Source organism: Pochonia chlamydosporia, chromosome 7 (genome assembly GCF_001653235.2).
Source record: "Pochonia chlamydosporia 170 chromosome 7, whole genome shotgun sequence".
Lineage (NCBI taxonomy): Eukaryota > Fungi > Ascomycota > Sordariomycetes > Hypocreales > Clavicipitaceae > Pochonia > Pochonia chlamydosporia.
This window is the reverse complement of record NC_035796.1, coordinates 796797-810402: the sequence shown is the minus strand read 5'-3', so window position 1 is coordinate 810402 and position 13606 is coordinate 796797. Positions and strand designations below refer to the sequence as shown.

The 13606-nt window shown below is 49.6% G+C and overlaps 6 protein-coding genes across 6 annotated transcripts; 4 read left to right on the top strand and 2 right to left on the bottom strand.

Moving 5' to 3' along the window:
* Positions 1-485: 485 nt before the first annotated feature.
* VFPPC_07132 (DNA-directed RNA polymerase, III, C31 subunit) lies at positions 486-1354 on the top strand (the record flags this gene model as incomplete). Its single annotated transcript, XM_018286044.1, has 2 exons — positions 486-608; positions 668-1354. 2 exons carry the CDS (start codon positions 486-488, stop codon positions 1352-1354), a joined length of 810 nt encoding a protein of 269 aa, XP_018139919.1.
* Positions 1355-1954: 600 nt separating this feature from the next.
* VFPPC_14163 (nucleoporin NUP49/NSP49) lies at positions 1955-3194 on the bottom strand (the record flags this gene model as incomplete). Its single annotated transcript, XM_018291933.1, has 2 exons — positions 1955-2744; positions 2812-3194. The coding sequence occupies 2 exons, from the start codon at positions 3192-3194 to the stop codon at positions 1955-1957; spliced, it is 1173 nt and encodes a 390-aa protein (XP_018139920.1).
* A 796-nt stretch (positions 3195-3990) lies between these two features.
* Positions 3991-5175, top strand: VFPPC_07131 (Fip1 like protein; the record flags this gene model as incomplete). Its single annotated transcript, XM_018286043.1, has 4 exons — positions 3991-4170; positions 4229-4281; positions 4347-4588; positions 4649-5175. The coding sequence occupies 4 exons, from the start codon at positions 3991-3993 to the stop codon at positions 5173-5175; spliced, it is 1002 nt and encodes a 333-aa protein (XP_018139921.1).
* A 790-nt stretch (positions 5176-5965) lies between these two features.
* Positions 5966-6759, top strand: VFPPC_16626 (hypothetical protein; the record flags this gene model as incomplete). Its single annotated transcript, XM_018294379.1, has 2 exons — positions 5966-6145; positions 6211-6759. The coding sequence occupies 2 exons, from the start codon at positions 5966-5968 to the stop codon at positions 6757-6759; spliced, it is 729 nt and encodes a 242-aa protein (XP_018139922.1).
* A 2708-nt stretch (positions 6760-9467) lies between these two features.
* Positions 9468-10775, top strand: VFPPC_07129 (class III chitinase; the record flags this gene model as incomplete). The annotated part of the gene is made up of 5 exons (XM_018286042.1): positions 9468-9579; positions 9644-9709; positions 9786-9799; positions 9879-9997; positions 10097-10775. 5 exons carry the CDS (start codon positions 9468-9470, stop codon positions 10773-10775), a joined length of 990 nt encoding a protein of 329 aa, XP_018139923.1.
* A 670-nt stretch (positions 10776-11445) lies between these two features.
* VFPPC_14162 (peptidase m50B-like domain-containing protein) lies at positions 11446-12375 on the bottom strand (the record flags this gene model as incomplete). The annotated part of the gene is made up of 2 exons (XM_018291932.1): positions 11446-12060; positions 12163-12375. 2 exons carry the CDS (start codon positions 12373-12375, stop codon positions 11446-11448), a joined length of 828 nt encoding a protein of 275 aa, XP_018139924.1.
* Between the last annotated feature and the right edge of the window lie 1231 nt (positions 12376-13606).

The following is a 13606-nucleotide window of genomic DNA, read 5'->3' as shown; positions in this document are numbered from 1 at the left end:
CTGTTCTCGCAGCCATCTGTAGACCCCAAGCGGGCCGGGCTTGAGCAACTTGTCTGAACCGAGAAGCGAAGATGAAGGTGACTCAGTTTTTAGTTTTCTTTTAGCCGGATAAGTGCATCATTGAACGTCAGCGATACAAGTTTGTCGTCTACGAACTGGCGGCGTCGAACAAGAAGGGATGCATGTAGTCTGGTTCAATGTTGGCTTACTTTGCATTCTGGCTGGTACCTTCAATGTTGCCCATGAGCCACAGACCAGACTCATTCGAGGGCAGTGCGGAGCCAATTCCGCCCCCCCACCAACCACCACGCATGTGCTGTTTGCGACTCAGCTTTTTCACATTCTGTTGGAAGTGACAGACTGTGACCACACCATCCAATACAAAGAGCCAACACACGACAGCTGTCTCCCAGAAATTAGCTAGTCGACTATATTTGCATCTCCGCCACCGTGACGAGCATTATCGGCGTTCTGTTGCTGCCTTGATGTCCAGAGGAGGACGAGGCGGTGGACGGGGTGGCAGAGGAGGCGCGAGAGGTGGAGGACGCCCGAATGTGCCTTGGGACACTGGCGATGAGCCAGACGCAAGACCATCCGAGCTTTTCCCAGTATGATATTTTGAATCGGAGCAATTGAAGTAATCCTAGAAACTGACTTGGTAATCTAGCCATACACAGTCCCAACCCCGCGAGATTTAACTGGCCCCGAAGTCAGCGCGGTTCAACACTTCCTGCTTCTACGCCACCAAATACATTCCTCACCACTCTATACCTCTAAACGGACCTCCCTTCACGATCCGACCACGCCAAGAAAGTTATACGGTCAAGCACAGATGAATGCCCGATATGGCGTCAAAAACAAGGCTTCAGTCGATCCTTTCACTGCCATGCCGACATACTCACAAAAGTTTGTTCGGGAGGAGCGAGCCCTGCCAGACTGGTCAGCCCGCCCGGTGTGCCGCGAAATGTTTCCTGCCGAGCTATTAGACACCGTTGAACCCGAGGATGGCGTAGGAGTGCGCAAGAAGCGAAGGTTAGAGCTCAGCAAAGTCAGTGCCTTGCCCAACGCCGAGGAGGCGTTTGGAATGCCCTCGCTGGATGGTGATGGCGACGAAGAACGGGAGGCCGGTAGCGGCACTGGGAGGAACTTATTGGAGAAGCTCGAGGCAATGCGTGAGGACGAAGCCGATGAGGGCGCCGAGCTGGAAGACGAAGAGGGACTCGAAGAGGAGGATGAGGACGAAGTTTACGATGACGAAGATGCTGGCGACTACGACGCTGAACATTACTTTGATAATGGTGATGAGATGGGCGATGATTATGGGGAGGGAGATGATGGCGAAGGGACGTATTAGCGAGCTACTGTTGTCTGTGGTCTACTCGGGCGTCGTGAGAAATATTTGGAATATACTATACCACATCCACAGCACTTGCATCCGGCAATGCTGTATGCCGGTGCATTGATACCCATTGACAGCGTATAAATACACCTTAGGATACGGCGCATTTAGGTCAATTTTATTAGAGCATTGTTATTTTCATCTGCCAGGGAACTAACTGGCCGCGACTACCTCCCATAACTGAACATTTATGGTAATTCCATGATGTCAACATCCTTGACTTGGAGCACTAAATGGCACGGCAAATGCCGGTTGCAAAAGCCCTCCCTTTGAACCTTTCCATCTAGAGCGCCGCTGTATATCATTTGCATAAACCTTCTACTCTGCGCAATGGCCAATGCACAGAAGCTCGCCTTACTCCCGGACATATATAGTACATGGTAGCTGCAGAAAACATTTTGCTAGCATCAGTAGCTCTAGCGGCTGCCATTCTGCCTCCAACGAACGGCTGCTTGGATGGAAAGAAGCACGGCACTAGACAAGAAACGCTAGCTGGGCATGATCATCTTGTACTCGTAATTCCATTGTCGTAATTGCGACCGTCGGTAGGGCATATCATCCCGCCATTCCCATGGCATAAACGCCACTATTGAGAATTCCTGCCTGCAGTCTAGAAAGCCTCTCACGAGTATCGGCAATCTGGCCAGCTTGTGCTACGATGGCATTTCCTGTTTCTCGCAATGCTGATAATACCTGTCCAAGCTGATCTTGTACGGCCCCTCCCACAGCAGTATTGCGATCACGTAGGGTTCGGATTTGCTCGTAAAGCCCGTTCTCCACGCCAGGCATGTCCCGTTCAATTTCGCCTCGATATTCATCTAGTCTTTTCTTGTATCTTTCAACATCGTCGCAAATTCGATTGAAATAGGTGATTAAGTCCTGCGCACTGGCGTGGGCCGAAGCAGCATCACTTCCATTGGCGTCCGCGGATGGTGTTGGCCCGGCAAAAAGACCAGTCTGGTGATAATGTGTGGGTAGCTTAAGGTTGTCGGTGGCCTTGAACGAGAGCTGGGCATCAGCTATGCTCTTCTTCGTCATGTCTTGCAACACCTTGACTGTTTGAATGTCTTGATTGAGAGCAACTTGGACAGTTTTGAACTTGGTTTCCACAAATTTCACATCTCTGCCAAGTTGCTCAATATCCTTCTCATGTTGTGGCATGAATTCACCGATCTCATCCTTCATCTTGATAACGCGCTGGATTCCCTTGTCTATGAGGGCTATCTCATCTTGAACAGGTTTCGCAAGATCGTCGAATCTCGTCCTCGGCCGAAGATTATCATAATTGATTTGAACGGCAGGCACTTGACTTGTCGATTGAGGTTGCTGCGGTTGAGTTTGACCACTGTAAGACACGAGGGTTATCTATGGTCAGCCTGGTAATTTGCCGCTGACGACATCATCTGACTTACAACAACCCTCCTGAAGGCTTTGCCTGTGACTGGCCAAAGAGGCCACCTCCCGTAGAGGCTGGCTGGGGGTTGGCTGTTGAAGAACCGAAGAGGCCACCGCCTATCTGCTGGGGTTGCTGTTGCTGAGTTGAGGCGGGATTGCTGCCAAATAGTCCCCCAGCAGCTGGTTGTGTCTGTTGTTGATTTGGTGCCGTGCTGCCAAACAAGCCGCCGGCCCCAGCGTTGCTTTGTTGAGTAGGCTGATTGCTGGACGCGGTACCGAACAATCCACCGGTCGTACTGGGTTGTGTGGTCGTTGGATTTGTCGCGGCTGTCGAAGAGCCAAACAAGCCGGTTCCCGTTTTCTGCTGCGCGCCTCCGAATAACCCTCCAGCGGTCGCCATTCCGGTGGTCGTTGATGTTGATGGATTGGCAGACGTGCTACCTGACCCAAACAAACCAGCAGGTGCCGATGGCTGTGACGTGGATGTGCCTCTGAATCAACTCTGGTCAGTATGGTTCAGTAACAACATGCTCCGCAATCGCCAATGCTCAGATCAAGGCAAAGATGATTCCTGCACGAGTAGAAGAGAGGAGTATGGGAAGGTTGTAGGCTGGATAAAAGATGCTGAGATGGGGAATGATTCAAAAGTGAAGTCGCTTACAAGGAATTGGCGGCGCCGGTATTAATCGTGAGACCCCCAGGCACACTGGCTGACCGTGCAAGAGACATTGGAAACTGCTGGGAAAGGTGGTCGACCGCGAATTGCGTCTGAGCTCGGAACAGCACTTTTTGCGAAGTTGCTTTGGATGGGACCTCAAATGGGACCAAACCTTTGACTTTTGGTCGAAGAGTGGATCCTTCAATGCGAAGTCAACAGGAAGGTGATGCGTCTGATGTCTGGTCCCTTGGCAGCTGGGCTTGCTGTCTCCAGCCGAAGCTCTGGAGCAACTAGACCAGTTGACGTGCTGGAGCGCGACCAGGGCGGAGAAATGTCGGCTCATCTGGAGCTCATATGCTCCGGCAGTAGAACTCTAGAATGCATTTGATGCATCAAGTTCCACAGCTACTTCTACTTGCCAAGCTACACCACAGTATTTATTACATTGCAGCGTCGCAATTGTGCTTAGTCTTTTGATCTGTAGCCGCAGAGCCGCCGAGAGACACCCTCGTTTTCTTTTGGCTTCCACCCACCCGCCATGAATTCCGACTTGTCGGAGCACGAAATGGAGATGGATGAGGGCGACGACCTCTACGAGCCAGAGGAGCCCAAGGTTAACCAGGATGATAAGAAGCCAACCGTCTCTAAAACCGAAGAGCTAGAGGAAGGAGAAGAAGAAGATGAGAGCGGCGCAATGGATGAAGATGACGATGATTCTGTACGAACAAATTGAATTAGACCAACCTAAGCTTATGACTGACAAAGGTTGCGCATAGGATATTGATATTATTACCGAGAGAAAAGATGGGACTACAGCGGCACCTCCGACGTGAGTCCTAGAATAAGTTGTCTGCCATATGGATCATCGCATAGGCTGACTTTTTGTGTATGCAGACAATCCAAATATAGCGACATTCGTAATATCCCCCAACGATCGACATCTGGCGATTCACCCGCGAAACCGGCACCGACAAAACCGGAAGAGGATTCAAAGGCGCAGAGCAATGTGAAAAACGTGGCAGCACCTAGCGCGGACAAGGCGTCTGCAGCCGCGTCTAAATCTACGATTGATATAAATGCCAACCCGATGTATCCTCCTGCCGGGAAGCCTATAACACATGTCAATATTGATGAGGGTAAGGCTAGAGTCCTATGAATGATTTGCGCTGGAATACACTGCTAATCTGCATTTGTAGATCTTCCCGATAACGAAAAGCCGTGGCGAAAACCAGGCACTGACATCAGTGACTATTTCAATTATGGCTTTGACGAGTTTACTTGGGCTCTGTATGCGGCCAAGCAGGAGAGCATTCGGGGAGAGTTTGGGGCTGACGCCTTCGCATCTAACAACAAGAAGATGATGGAAGACTTCAATAGCATGATGATGATGGGAGGTATGGGAATGCCTGGCGCGGCTGGTGGAGGAGGAACATCTATGCAAGGCATGGATGGAATCCCCCCTGAGATGCAGGCCATGATGCAACAGATGATGGCATCGGGAATGGATCCATCCCAGATGGATCCCAGTCAAATGAGTGCAATGTTTTCGGGTATGCAAAACGGCGGCGCTGGTTCAGGAGCACAGGGGAACCAAGGACAGAACTTTGGCGGTGGGTTTGGTGGCAATCAAGGGGGCTACGGCTATGACCAAGGCATGTCCACGGGAGCTGGAGGACGCGGCGGGTTCAGCGGCGGTGGACGTGGCCGCAGAGGACGCTGGTAATACTTGGTCGATTTGGCCATATATCTCATGACATATGTGTTTTCAGGAGGCAAACGGTTGGAAAGACCAGGATATGGCGTTTGAAGGTTAAGGGAAGCCCGCCATTGAGTTGGGCGTTGAGATTTGTAAAACAATTTGTAGACGGAGGCAAGAATGCTGGGATCATCGGGCGTTCTGCCCCTTTCACAGATACCCTCTAATGTTATCGTCAAGTGCAGATGGAGTTCATTGAACACACTATGGGGGCCTCTGAAGTGAATGACTATTCTTGGTTTCAAACCCTTTGTTTCAAGCGAATCGCATAGCCATTATGCACTCTCAACCTTGACAATGGATATGATGATAGTTCCTTTAGCCTGTCTGATAGAGCGCCGTTGGTTGGCGGAGGAAATGGATTTGATCTTCACAAAGTAGGAAGAAGAAAATCACAATTGCGTACAAAAGAGCAACCAGTGGCTCAAAAGCCAAAAATGAGTGGCATACCAAAGCAAGCCCTCCAAGTTTGACCTCATTCTGGAAAGCAACGTTACGAGGTGGAAGCCGGGCAGGGATCTCGTCGATGGAGCCCCAACTCCCACACGGCGTAAAGGAGACCCCTTTCCTCGTGGAAGAGCGTTTCCGATGGCCCCATTCGGTGGTAGTAATAAAGACTCAACTGCCAAATGTAGCCTTATTTGTCGTCTGTTTATCGCAGAGGCCCCGACAATGAGGGGGCTTAAGTTGCCAGGGTTCAGCGTGGAGGGAAGAGTTGGAGTTGGGCAAGACTTGTTATTTTGATAACCAGGCTGGCATGGCACTGGGTCAGGCACAAAAGTCAAATGCTCAAATCCCCAGGTTTCAAAGCGGACGTGGGGGTGGTGGTTGCAACTTCCGATGCGAGATCTCACACCAGACGCCAGATTCGTTGGACAAATGTGATGATGGAGATGTGTGTCGAGGCATCCTAGCGAGAAGAGAGAGAAAAGAGCACGCAAAACGTGGATTCACTTTTATTTTTGTTTGCAAGCTTAGTTAGCTATAAAAGGCTTATCTTAGAGCATTTCTTCTTCTTGTGGCCCAGCGTGTTTGAAGAGAACTGTATTCAACGTTGAAGACATCTCGGCCTCACTCACAGCTGTCGGGCTTGGCGCCGGGGATTGGCGATGGCATGACCCTGTCGAGGCACCAGACATTTTGCATGCACAAACATACATGTACAGGTGTGCCAGACTTGACGCTATTACTAGTCTTGCAGTGCCGATCTCTGAAGCCAGGGGATCGTCGCCCAATGATGACGGACTCGGCTACCCGAAAGTCGTGAATGACCAGATGAGAGAAGACGGGGCGAATCGAGCCATTGGTCGTCACCAACACACTGCAATCAGCCATCAAGTGTCAAGATTCAACTTGACAGATTGCAGCTGGGCGTTTCGTTGTATCAGACATGTACGCAATCTCGACGAAGCCACTCAATACCTGAAGCAGAAGGTAGTCGAGGGCAAAGTCTTTGGTTTACCCATCCAGTTCAAAACTGTGACCCATTCGATGGTACCGCCAGACGATTCTCATCTATTTAATGCCAAGGCGTGCTCCGAAGCTCATTGATTTGGTGATGGTAAAAACGATGGATGGCGCCACGCTTACTTGGATTTCATCTGAGACATGCCAGACCACAAGTATTGTATCACACGGTCAGCCATGAAATAAAATGACCTGCATAACCCAATCTGGCCACCAGCCAGACAACTCAGCTAACCTTGGTATATTCCCTCCACGGGTTTACATCCGACGCCTGACCTGTCCATTCAGCCAAACAAGGAGGGAATAGTATAGTGACATCAATATCCATGTCAGGTACTGCCACGTCAAGTCTGATACAAACGAAACTCAATCTCACAGCCCACAAAAATCCTACCTAGGACGGACGGCTTTTGCCCGGCGAAAAATCCAGATTTGGACAGAAACCAGACTTGGCTCTCCCCACATGAATGAAGGATCAATGATGCCGGCACCAGATGCGCCACCCGGAAGCCACATGTAATCCCAGCAAAAGGCTGGCACAGATTACTATGCCAAGTACACATTGACAAGACTCAAAAATACGTGTGGTGTGTGAGTTCCGAGGTCAGCAGTAGTAGGCTGGTGCCAGCGTGGCCAGTGGTGTCTGGTTGAGCCTGTTGATTGGAAATGCTTTCAATTTGATGTATCAGCTCGAGTCCTCTCTCATCTCATGTGCCCATGCAATTGGCACATTACAATCATGCTCTCAGGACAGAGAGGACGGAGAGGACTCAGAAGAGTGAAGATCTACTGCCCACCATCCACACATCTAGCCCAACTCGGAAGCTCATGAAATCTGGCAGGCTCCCTAGTGCTTCTCCCAATGCCTCAAGCTTGTATGACTTTTGCAACCTAGTCAACTAGTCTCAGGCACAAGAGTCCGGTTGGCAATCTCGGGAGCTCAATAACGTCCAGGAAGAGTAACCACCGGCCCCAAATGGCGAAACTACAGTACACCTGACTCTTCTACTATAGCGGCGCTAATATCTTGGAATCATACACGGAGTATTCCATGGCCCCAGAGGAGGACGGGCGGGGCCGTGATTCCCTCATGCTCAAGTTCTCAACATCTTCTTTTCCCACGTTACAGTTTGGATAAAATGTCCACAGTGAGCCATGGTCGTACCCATCAAGCCCTTTTCACTGGTTACAAGACTAACAGAGCTGCACTCCTCGCTGGCCGATCACCACCTAATTAAGCCGTGCCACCAGTTGTTTGGCCATCTAGGTCGAAACATATTGTAGTTGAAGCAGGCAACGACTTGGAATTAGTTAGTTTTCGCATGGGAGCAACTTAGGCCATGTCTCAATACTAACGCTTGGTCACAAGGAAGGTCTGCAAACATTTTTTTTGTAAACAAAAAAGTGATTTGATATAGACACAAAGCAGTTCTCTCAGAGCCCAGGTCGAACAACATGTACTTAGCAACAGTTCAAACTCTACAAGGCTGTCGTCACTCGCTAGTCTCATGTCTTCCCTCAACATCTCCATGTTCTCCTACCCAATCATTGTTTACATATGAGGGCCAAGCCTGGAGGATCTGAAATGAAACGTCAGGGATCATACCCAAAGAAGTCTCTCTACACCGTATGCATACAGAACGCCTTGAGTAACCCTGCTTGGTTCGCTTGAGCATGCCAACTCTCCACGGCCTGCTGCGACAATCGGTTTGCCAAACAAAGGTAAACGAACGCCAACGAACCATGCCATGCATGCACGCATACATACTCTAATACTTGGGACTAGCAAGAATTGGTACTACCAGTATTTCACGGCCTGTGGCAAAATGTATTTGTAAATCTATCCCCAAGTATTATCACATATAACATAGCATGTCATGTCGTAGTATTTGATTCGAGTGTGTGTTTCCTTGGTTGGATATAGTCGTGCCTCTCACTCGCAGCTGTAGACGCTCAAACTGTCGGTCCTTGGATTTGCCTTTCCTCTTACAGGCTTAGGACGTAAATAGTTAACCACCTGGTGTCTCGGAATGTCAGATGGCTTACCATTGGACCCCAAACGTCGGCCGGCGGTCAAAATGTCTTACTACACTTTGTTGCGAGGATGATAGCTGTGTGGCATGGACCTCTTCATCCAATCTTGCGCTTCACGGGACGCAAGTCAGCCATATCATGATCTTGATCAACGGCCTTCACCAGATACACGCCACTAATTGCCCATATTACTATGACATGCACTTGATAGGGCTCCTGTGACACCTTCACACCCATTCCACAGGGGCGGCTCGTTGTAACCTAGTTCGTAATGACCCATTTGACTGACCCTGGTCCTAGCACCAGAGCTGCCGATTTGAGAGTCGGCTTCTGGTGTCATGAACTGTCGGCAAGCAGTGATCCGTCACGTTGTGATTACTGCATCCACCTTGTCTTGTAAAGTAACATCGGTGGTTATGCCCGTAGGCTGAACATATTCCTTTAGTTCCTAGTTTCCTGTGGAGATAGTCCCGCAGGGACAGACAGTCCAACGTCACATGCAAGGTTGCCTTCTTGTGCTGGAGGCGTACCAGATCCCAAGTATAAAGAGCTTTCTCGGCGCTTTACAAGAGAACTTTGAATATGCCTGTATATCTACCTTGAGAATTGTATATAACTGCCATCCTCCAACCCTCTTGCAGCTTGCCCAGTTCCCTTTCCTTTGACTCTCACTCAAATCACATTCCTTTAGTCTATTACCTGTATCTATATCGGATTGTCTTTTTCATAGGGAAAATCAGCACGAATAACAACTGAGAATGTCTCCTCCCTTCCGATACGTGGCCTCCGTAGCGAGCTTCATCGCCGCAATCCCTTCTGCCATGGCTGGCTTCAGCCCTGGCTCTCAGCAGAACGTAGCCGTCTACTGGGGTTCGTTTGCTCATTGAAGCCATGTTGCGTTCGAATGCATGCTCCGACTAACATGACTGCCTAGGACAAAACTCTTTTGGACAAGGGAGTGGCCCGAACATTCAACAGAACTTGGCATACTACTGCGAGAGTACGGAGCTCCCATCATTATTATATGTATATGCTTTCAACCGACAACAGGCTAACACCATTGCTTATTGCTTTAGACACTGATATTGCTGTAAGTTTTTGTACCACAAACGCTTTGCTCACTTACTCCTGCTTCGTCAAGATCATTAGTTTTAACAGTATTTGTCCAGATTATCCCACTCGCGTTCATGAACGGCATTTCTCCCCCAATCACCAATTTTGCCAGCGCTGGGGACAAATGTGACAAGTTCCCCGACAACCCAAACCTTCTTAAATGCCCAGAGATTGAGTGAGTAACTTTTTCCGTGAAAAGCCAGGATCTCAATATGCCTCTGTTATACTTGTGGGGTATCTATTCTGACCACTTTTGCTTGTGCGACTTGTATAGACAAGATATCAAGACATGCCAGACCAAGTATGGCAAGACAATCGTCCTTTCACTAGGCGGTGCTACCTATACTCAAGGCGGCTGGTCCTCAAGCGGTGACGCCGAGAAGGCCGCTCAGTCGGTCTGGGACATGTTCGGCCCAGTTCCCTCTGGCAGCAACGTTGACCGACCTTTCGGATCGGCGGTTGTAGACGGCTTTGACTTTGATTTTGAGTCGTCGGCCAACAATCTTCCCGCCTTTGGTGCAAAGCTGCGAAGCCTAATGGATGGCGCTGGTGGGAAAAAGTTCTACCTTACCGCCGCACCGCAGTGTGTCTTCCCTGATGCCGCCGTTGGTTCTACGCTCGACGCTGTTGCATTCGACTTCATTATGATCCAGTTCTACAACAATTGGTGTGGCGTTTCCAACTTTCAGCCAGGCTCTGACACCCAAAACGCATTCAACTTTGATGTCTGGGACAAGTGGGCCAAGGGCAGCAAGAACCCTAATGTCAAGGCCTTCCTTGGTATTCCAGCCAATACTGGTGCTGGCGGCGGTTATACCAATGGCGACAAGCTCAAGGCCGCCATCGAATACTCCAAAAAGTTCAGCAGCTTTGGCGGTGTTATGATGTGGGACATGTCTCAACTATATGCTAACAATGGCTTCCTCGGTGAGGTGGTCAGCGACCTGGCTTAAACGAAGAAAGAGATCTTACGAGTTACGACGCTTGAAATTTACCCCGAGTTTGAACATACGAGGGCTCAGCAACCCTGAAAGATGTTGGAAGAATTTGCATTGCGAGAAGCCACACTCCTCACCTCTGGCATAACGGGAATATCCATTTGATCAGGTGAATACTTTTTCAACACACTTGTCCAGAGTTCCGCTTCACATAGGCACATTAGATGTATTTAGCCTAGCACGTAGATACAAATGATTAAATATCTGTATATATTTGTGTATTTGTATATGTGTGCGGCTTCGCGTCGACAAGGCATTCATTCATTCTCGTGACCTTTGCATTTGTCACAGCGGTGGCTTGAGACACCGTTTGCAAGCCGAGATTCCGACTGCCCATATTCGCTCTCGGGCGAATGTTAAAAACTTGTATCGTAAAGTGCAGCATCGAATCGTAAGGGTAAACCCTGTAAAGAAAAACGCAACATCCTCTTAAATGGGGTATCAATGATGATGTCTCTTTCTGACGAAGGAAAAAATAAAAGCAAGAAAAGGGTCGGGGCTCATCCAACGGTGGCAAAGCAAATTCCTGGAGGTATAGCAAAATATCCCTGTGAGGAACCGGACAGTAAAAAGAAAGTGTAAAAGGACGATACTGCTCATTTTGACATGACTATTCGAAGTCTCTTCAGGTTGGGATGAAGTGTTGGGAATCTTGCTGTTGCTGTTCGAAAGACTGCGAGAACGCGGCTAGACCCGCAACAATACCAACAGCCATAATGAGAACGGAAATAATGGACCAAATTATTCCCCAACACTGAGAAGAACCCCCATATCTCTTGGCAAAAACGCTGGCGTCGGATGAATTCACCTTGCGAAGGATCAAGTCGTCGCAAATGTCCCAGACGCTGTACAGCGACGACATGACACCAATGAAGAGGACAACGAAACGAAGAGCCTGAGCGTGAACAATGAACCAACAGGCGATGAGCAGGCCGACAGCAAGGAGAACGGTGAGAATGGTCAGCCAGTCGCGCTTCCCCCACCACAAAGTTAGCAAGAAGCAGACGGCGAGGACGATACTGGCAACTTTGGATGCGACAATGTTGAAACCACAAAAGGTGAGGAGAGCGCCGATGATTGAAGAACCCAGATATCCGGCGGGAAGAGTGATGGCGCTGATACCGCCTCGCATACGTGTGACGCCGCCTTCGTTGGGATCAAGGCTGATGGATTCGACTTTTCCACCAGTGAGCACGGCGGTGATGGCGTGACCGAACTCATGAAAGGCGATGACAAGCATCTACAGGAGTATGTTAGAAAACACGGAAGAGAATGCTGCCGGATATCTGGGCAGGTAGGTGCCGCAGGATGAGCGCCGACAGTACACGACGTTTTAACTCACCTTGAATGGCCAGAGGATCATTTTTAAATACGGCACATTCCAGAGAATAGCAATGGCTACAACATAGGCAGCGATGACACCCAGTGTAACCTGTTGCGTGTGTGTGGGATTCTGCAAGTCTCTGGAGGAAAGCGAGTTTGAAGGTTGAGGTTGGACTTCAACATGGTGAACGAGCGAGCGTATCGCGACATGGACAAGAACTGGCGGAGCCATGTTGAAAATGTCTTTTTAGCGTCTGTTTTTTTAAACGTTTTTCTCTCTCTTGGCAATCGTGCGGGAAACGAATGATGTTTATTTCTATCGCGATGGCTGGCTTCTTGAGCAATTCCTGTAGGCAGCGCACTGCAGATAACCTCGAACTGCCTGACAGGACTGGCGCCTGGAAGATTGAAGTGAAGGGAAAGATTGACGCCAAAGAGAGACGGCAAGCCAGGCACGAAGTAAGCGAGGGGCAACAAGGTAGACAGTACAGAGTAAAAAGGACAAAATTGATACGGCAAGCGGCTGAGTGAAAGTGAAAGTGAGGGTTAAGGTTGGTGGTGGTTTTGTTTCATATCTGGACTTGACGTGGAATCAATCAATCGAACAGGCCTTTGCAGGGGGCCGACTGCCAGACATTTGATGGAATTTGCTCAAGATGGAACGAACGAACCCACCACCAGACCAGACCAGTTGCCACGCAGGCGCTTGATGCACCCAGTGCCAGGAGACCACAGCCGGGTGGCTTGGGTCATGTTGGAGCAGATTGAGACTAATTCATGTTCATGGCTGGGAGGGCGAGACAGGGGAGGGGAGGTGGGAGGTGGAGCTCGAAGTGGAAGTGGACCAGACTGGACATGCAACTCATTTTCAAGAAAGAGGCAAATGAACAAGAGAACAAGAGAACAACATGTAGTCTGCTGCTCTACATTGTCCGAGGCATTCTTGCTTCTGTCCATCCAGTTCTTCTTATTCTTCTTCTTCTTCTTCTTCTTCCTTATTCAAAGCGCTGCATGTTCCTGTGCCAGCATGTTTTATCAAACACGGGATGACGAATGTCCAGCGTCGAGGCTGAGCCACCACGACACGACAGACAAGACACACGCAACACACAAATTTGATGTTGGTGGGTCCGACATGGCCAATCATCAGCGGCCCGTGTTGCCCCTGGCGCGACGCAGAGAGCGGACACTCTGGAATTGGATATCGATTGATGGAGTCAACATCAAATGGAATGCCTCAAACAGACTGGACCTTGTTGACCGCCACAAGTCACCATCTGCATCTACATGTTGCATGCGGCCAGGTTCAATGTTGTTTGTTGCTGGCGGTGGCATGCGCTGCAAACGCACCTCACCAGCTAGAATGGACCAGCATCAAATTCGAAACTTGACCCCGTTGACATCTGGACATCTGGAGTCAATCTGGTGCTGCGGCAGTTGAAGTCTGCATGTGGTCAGATCAA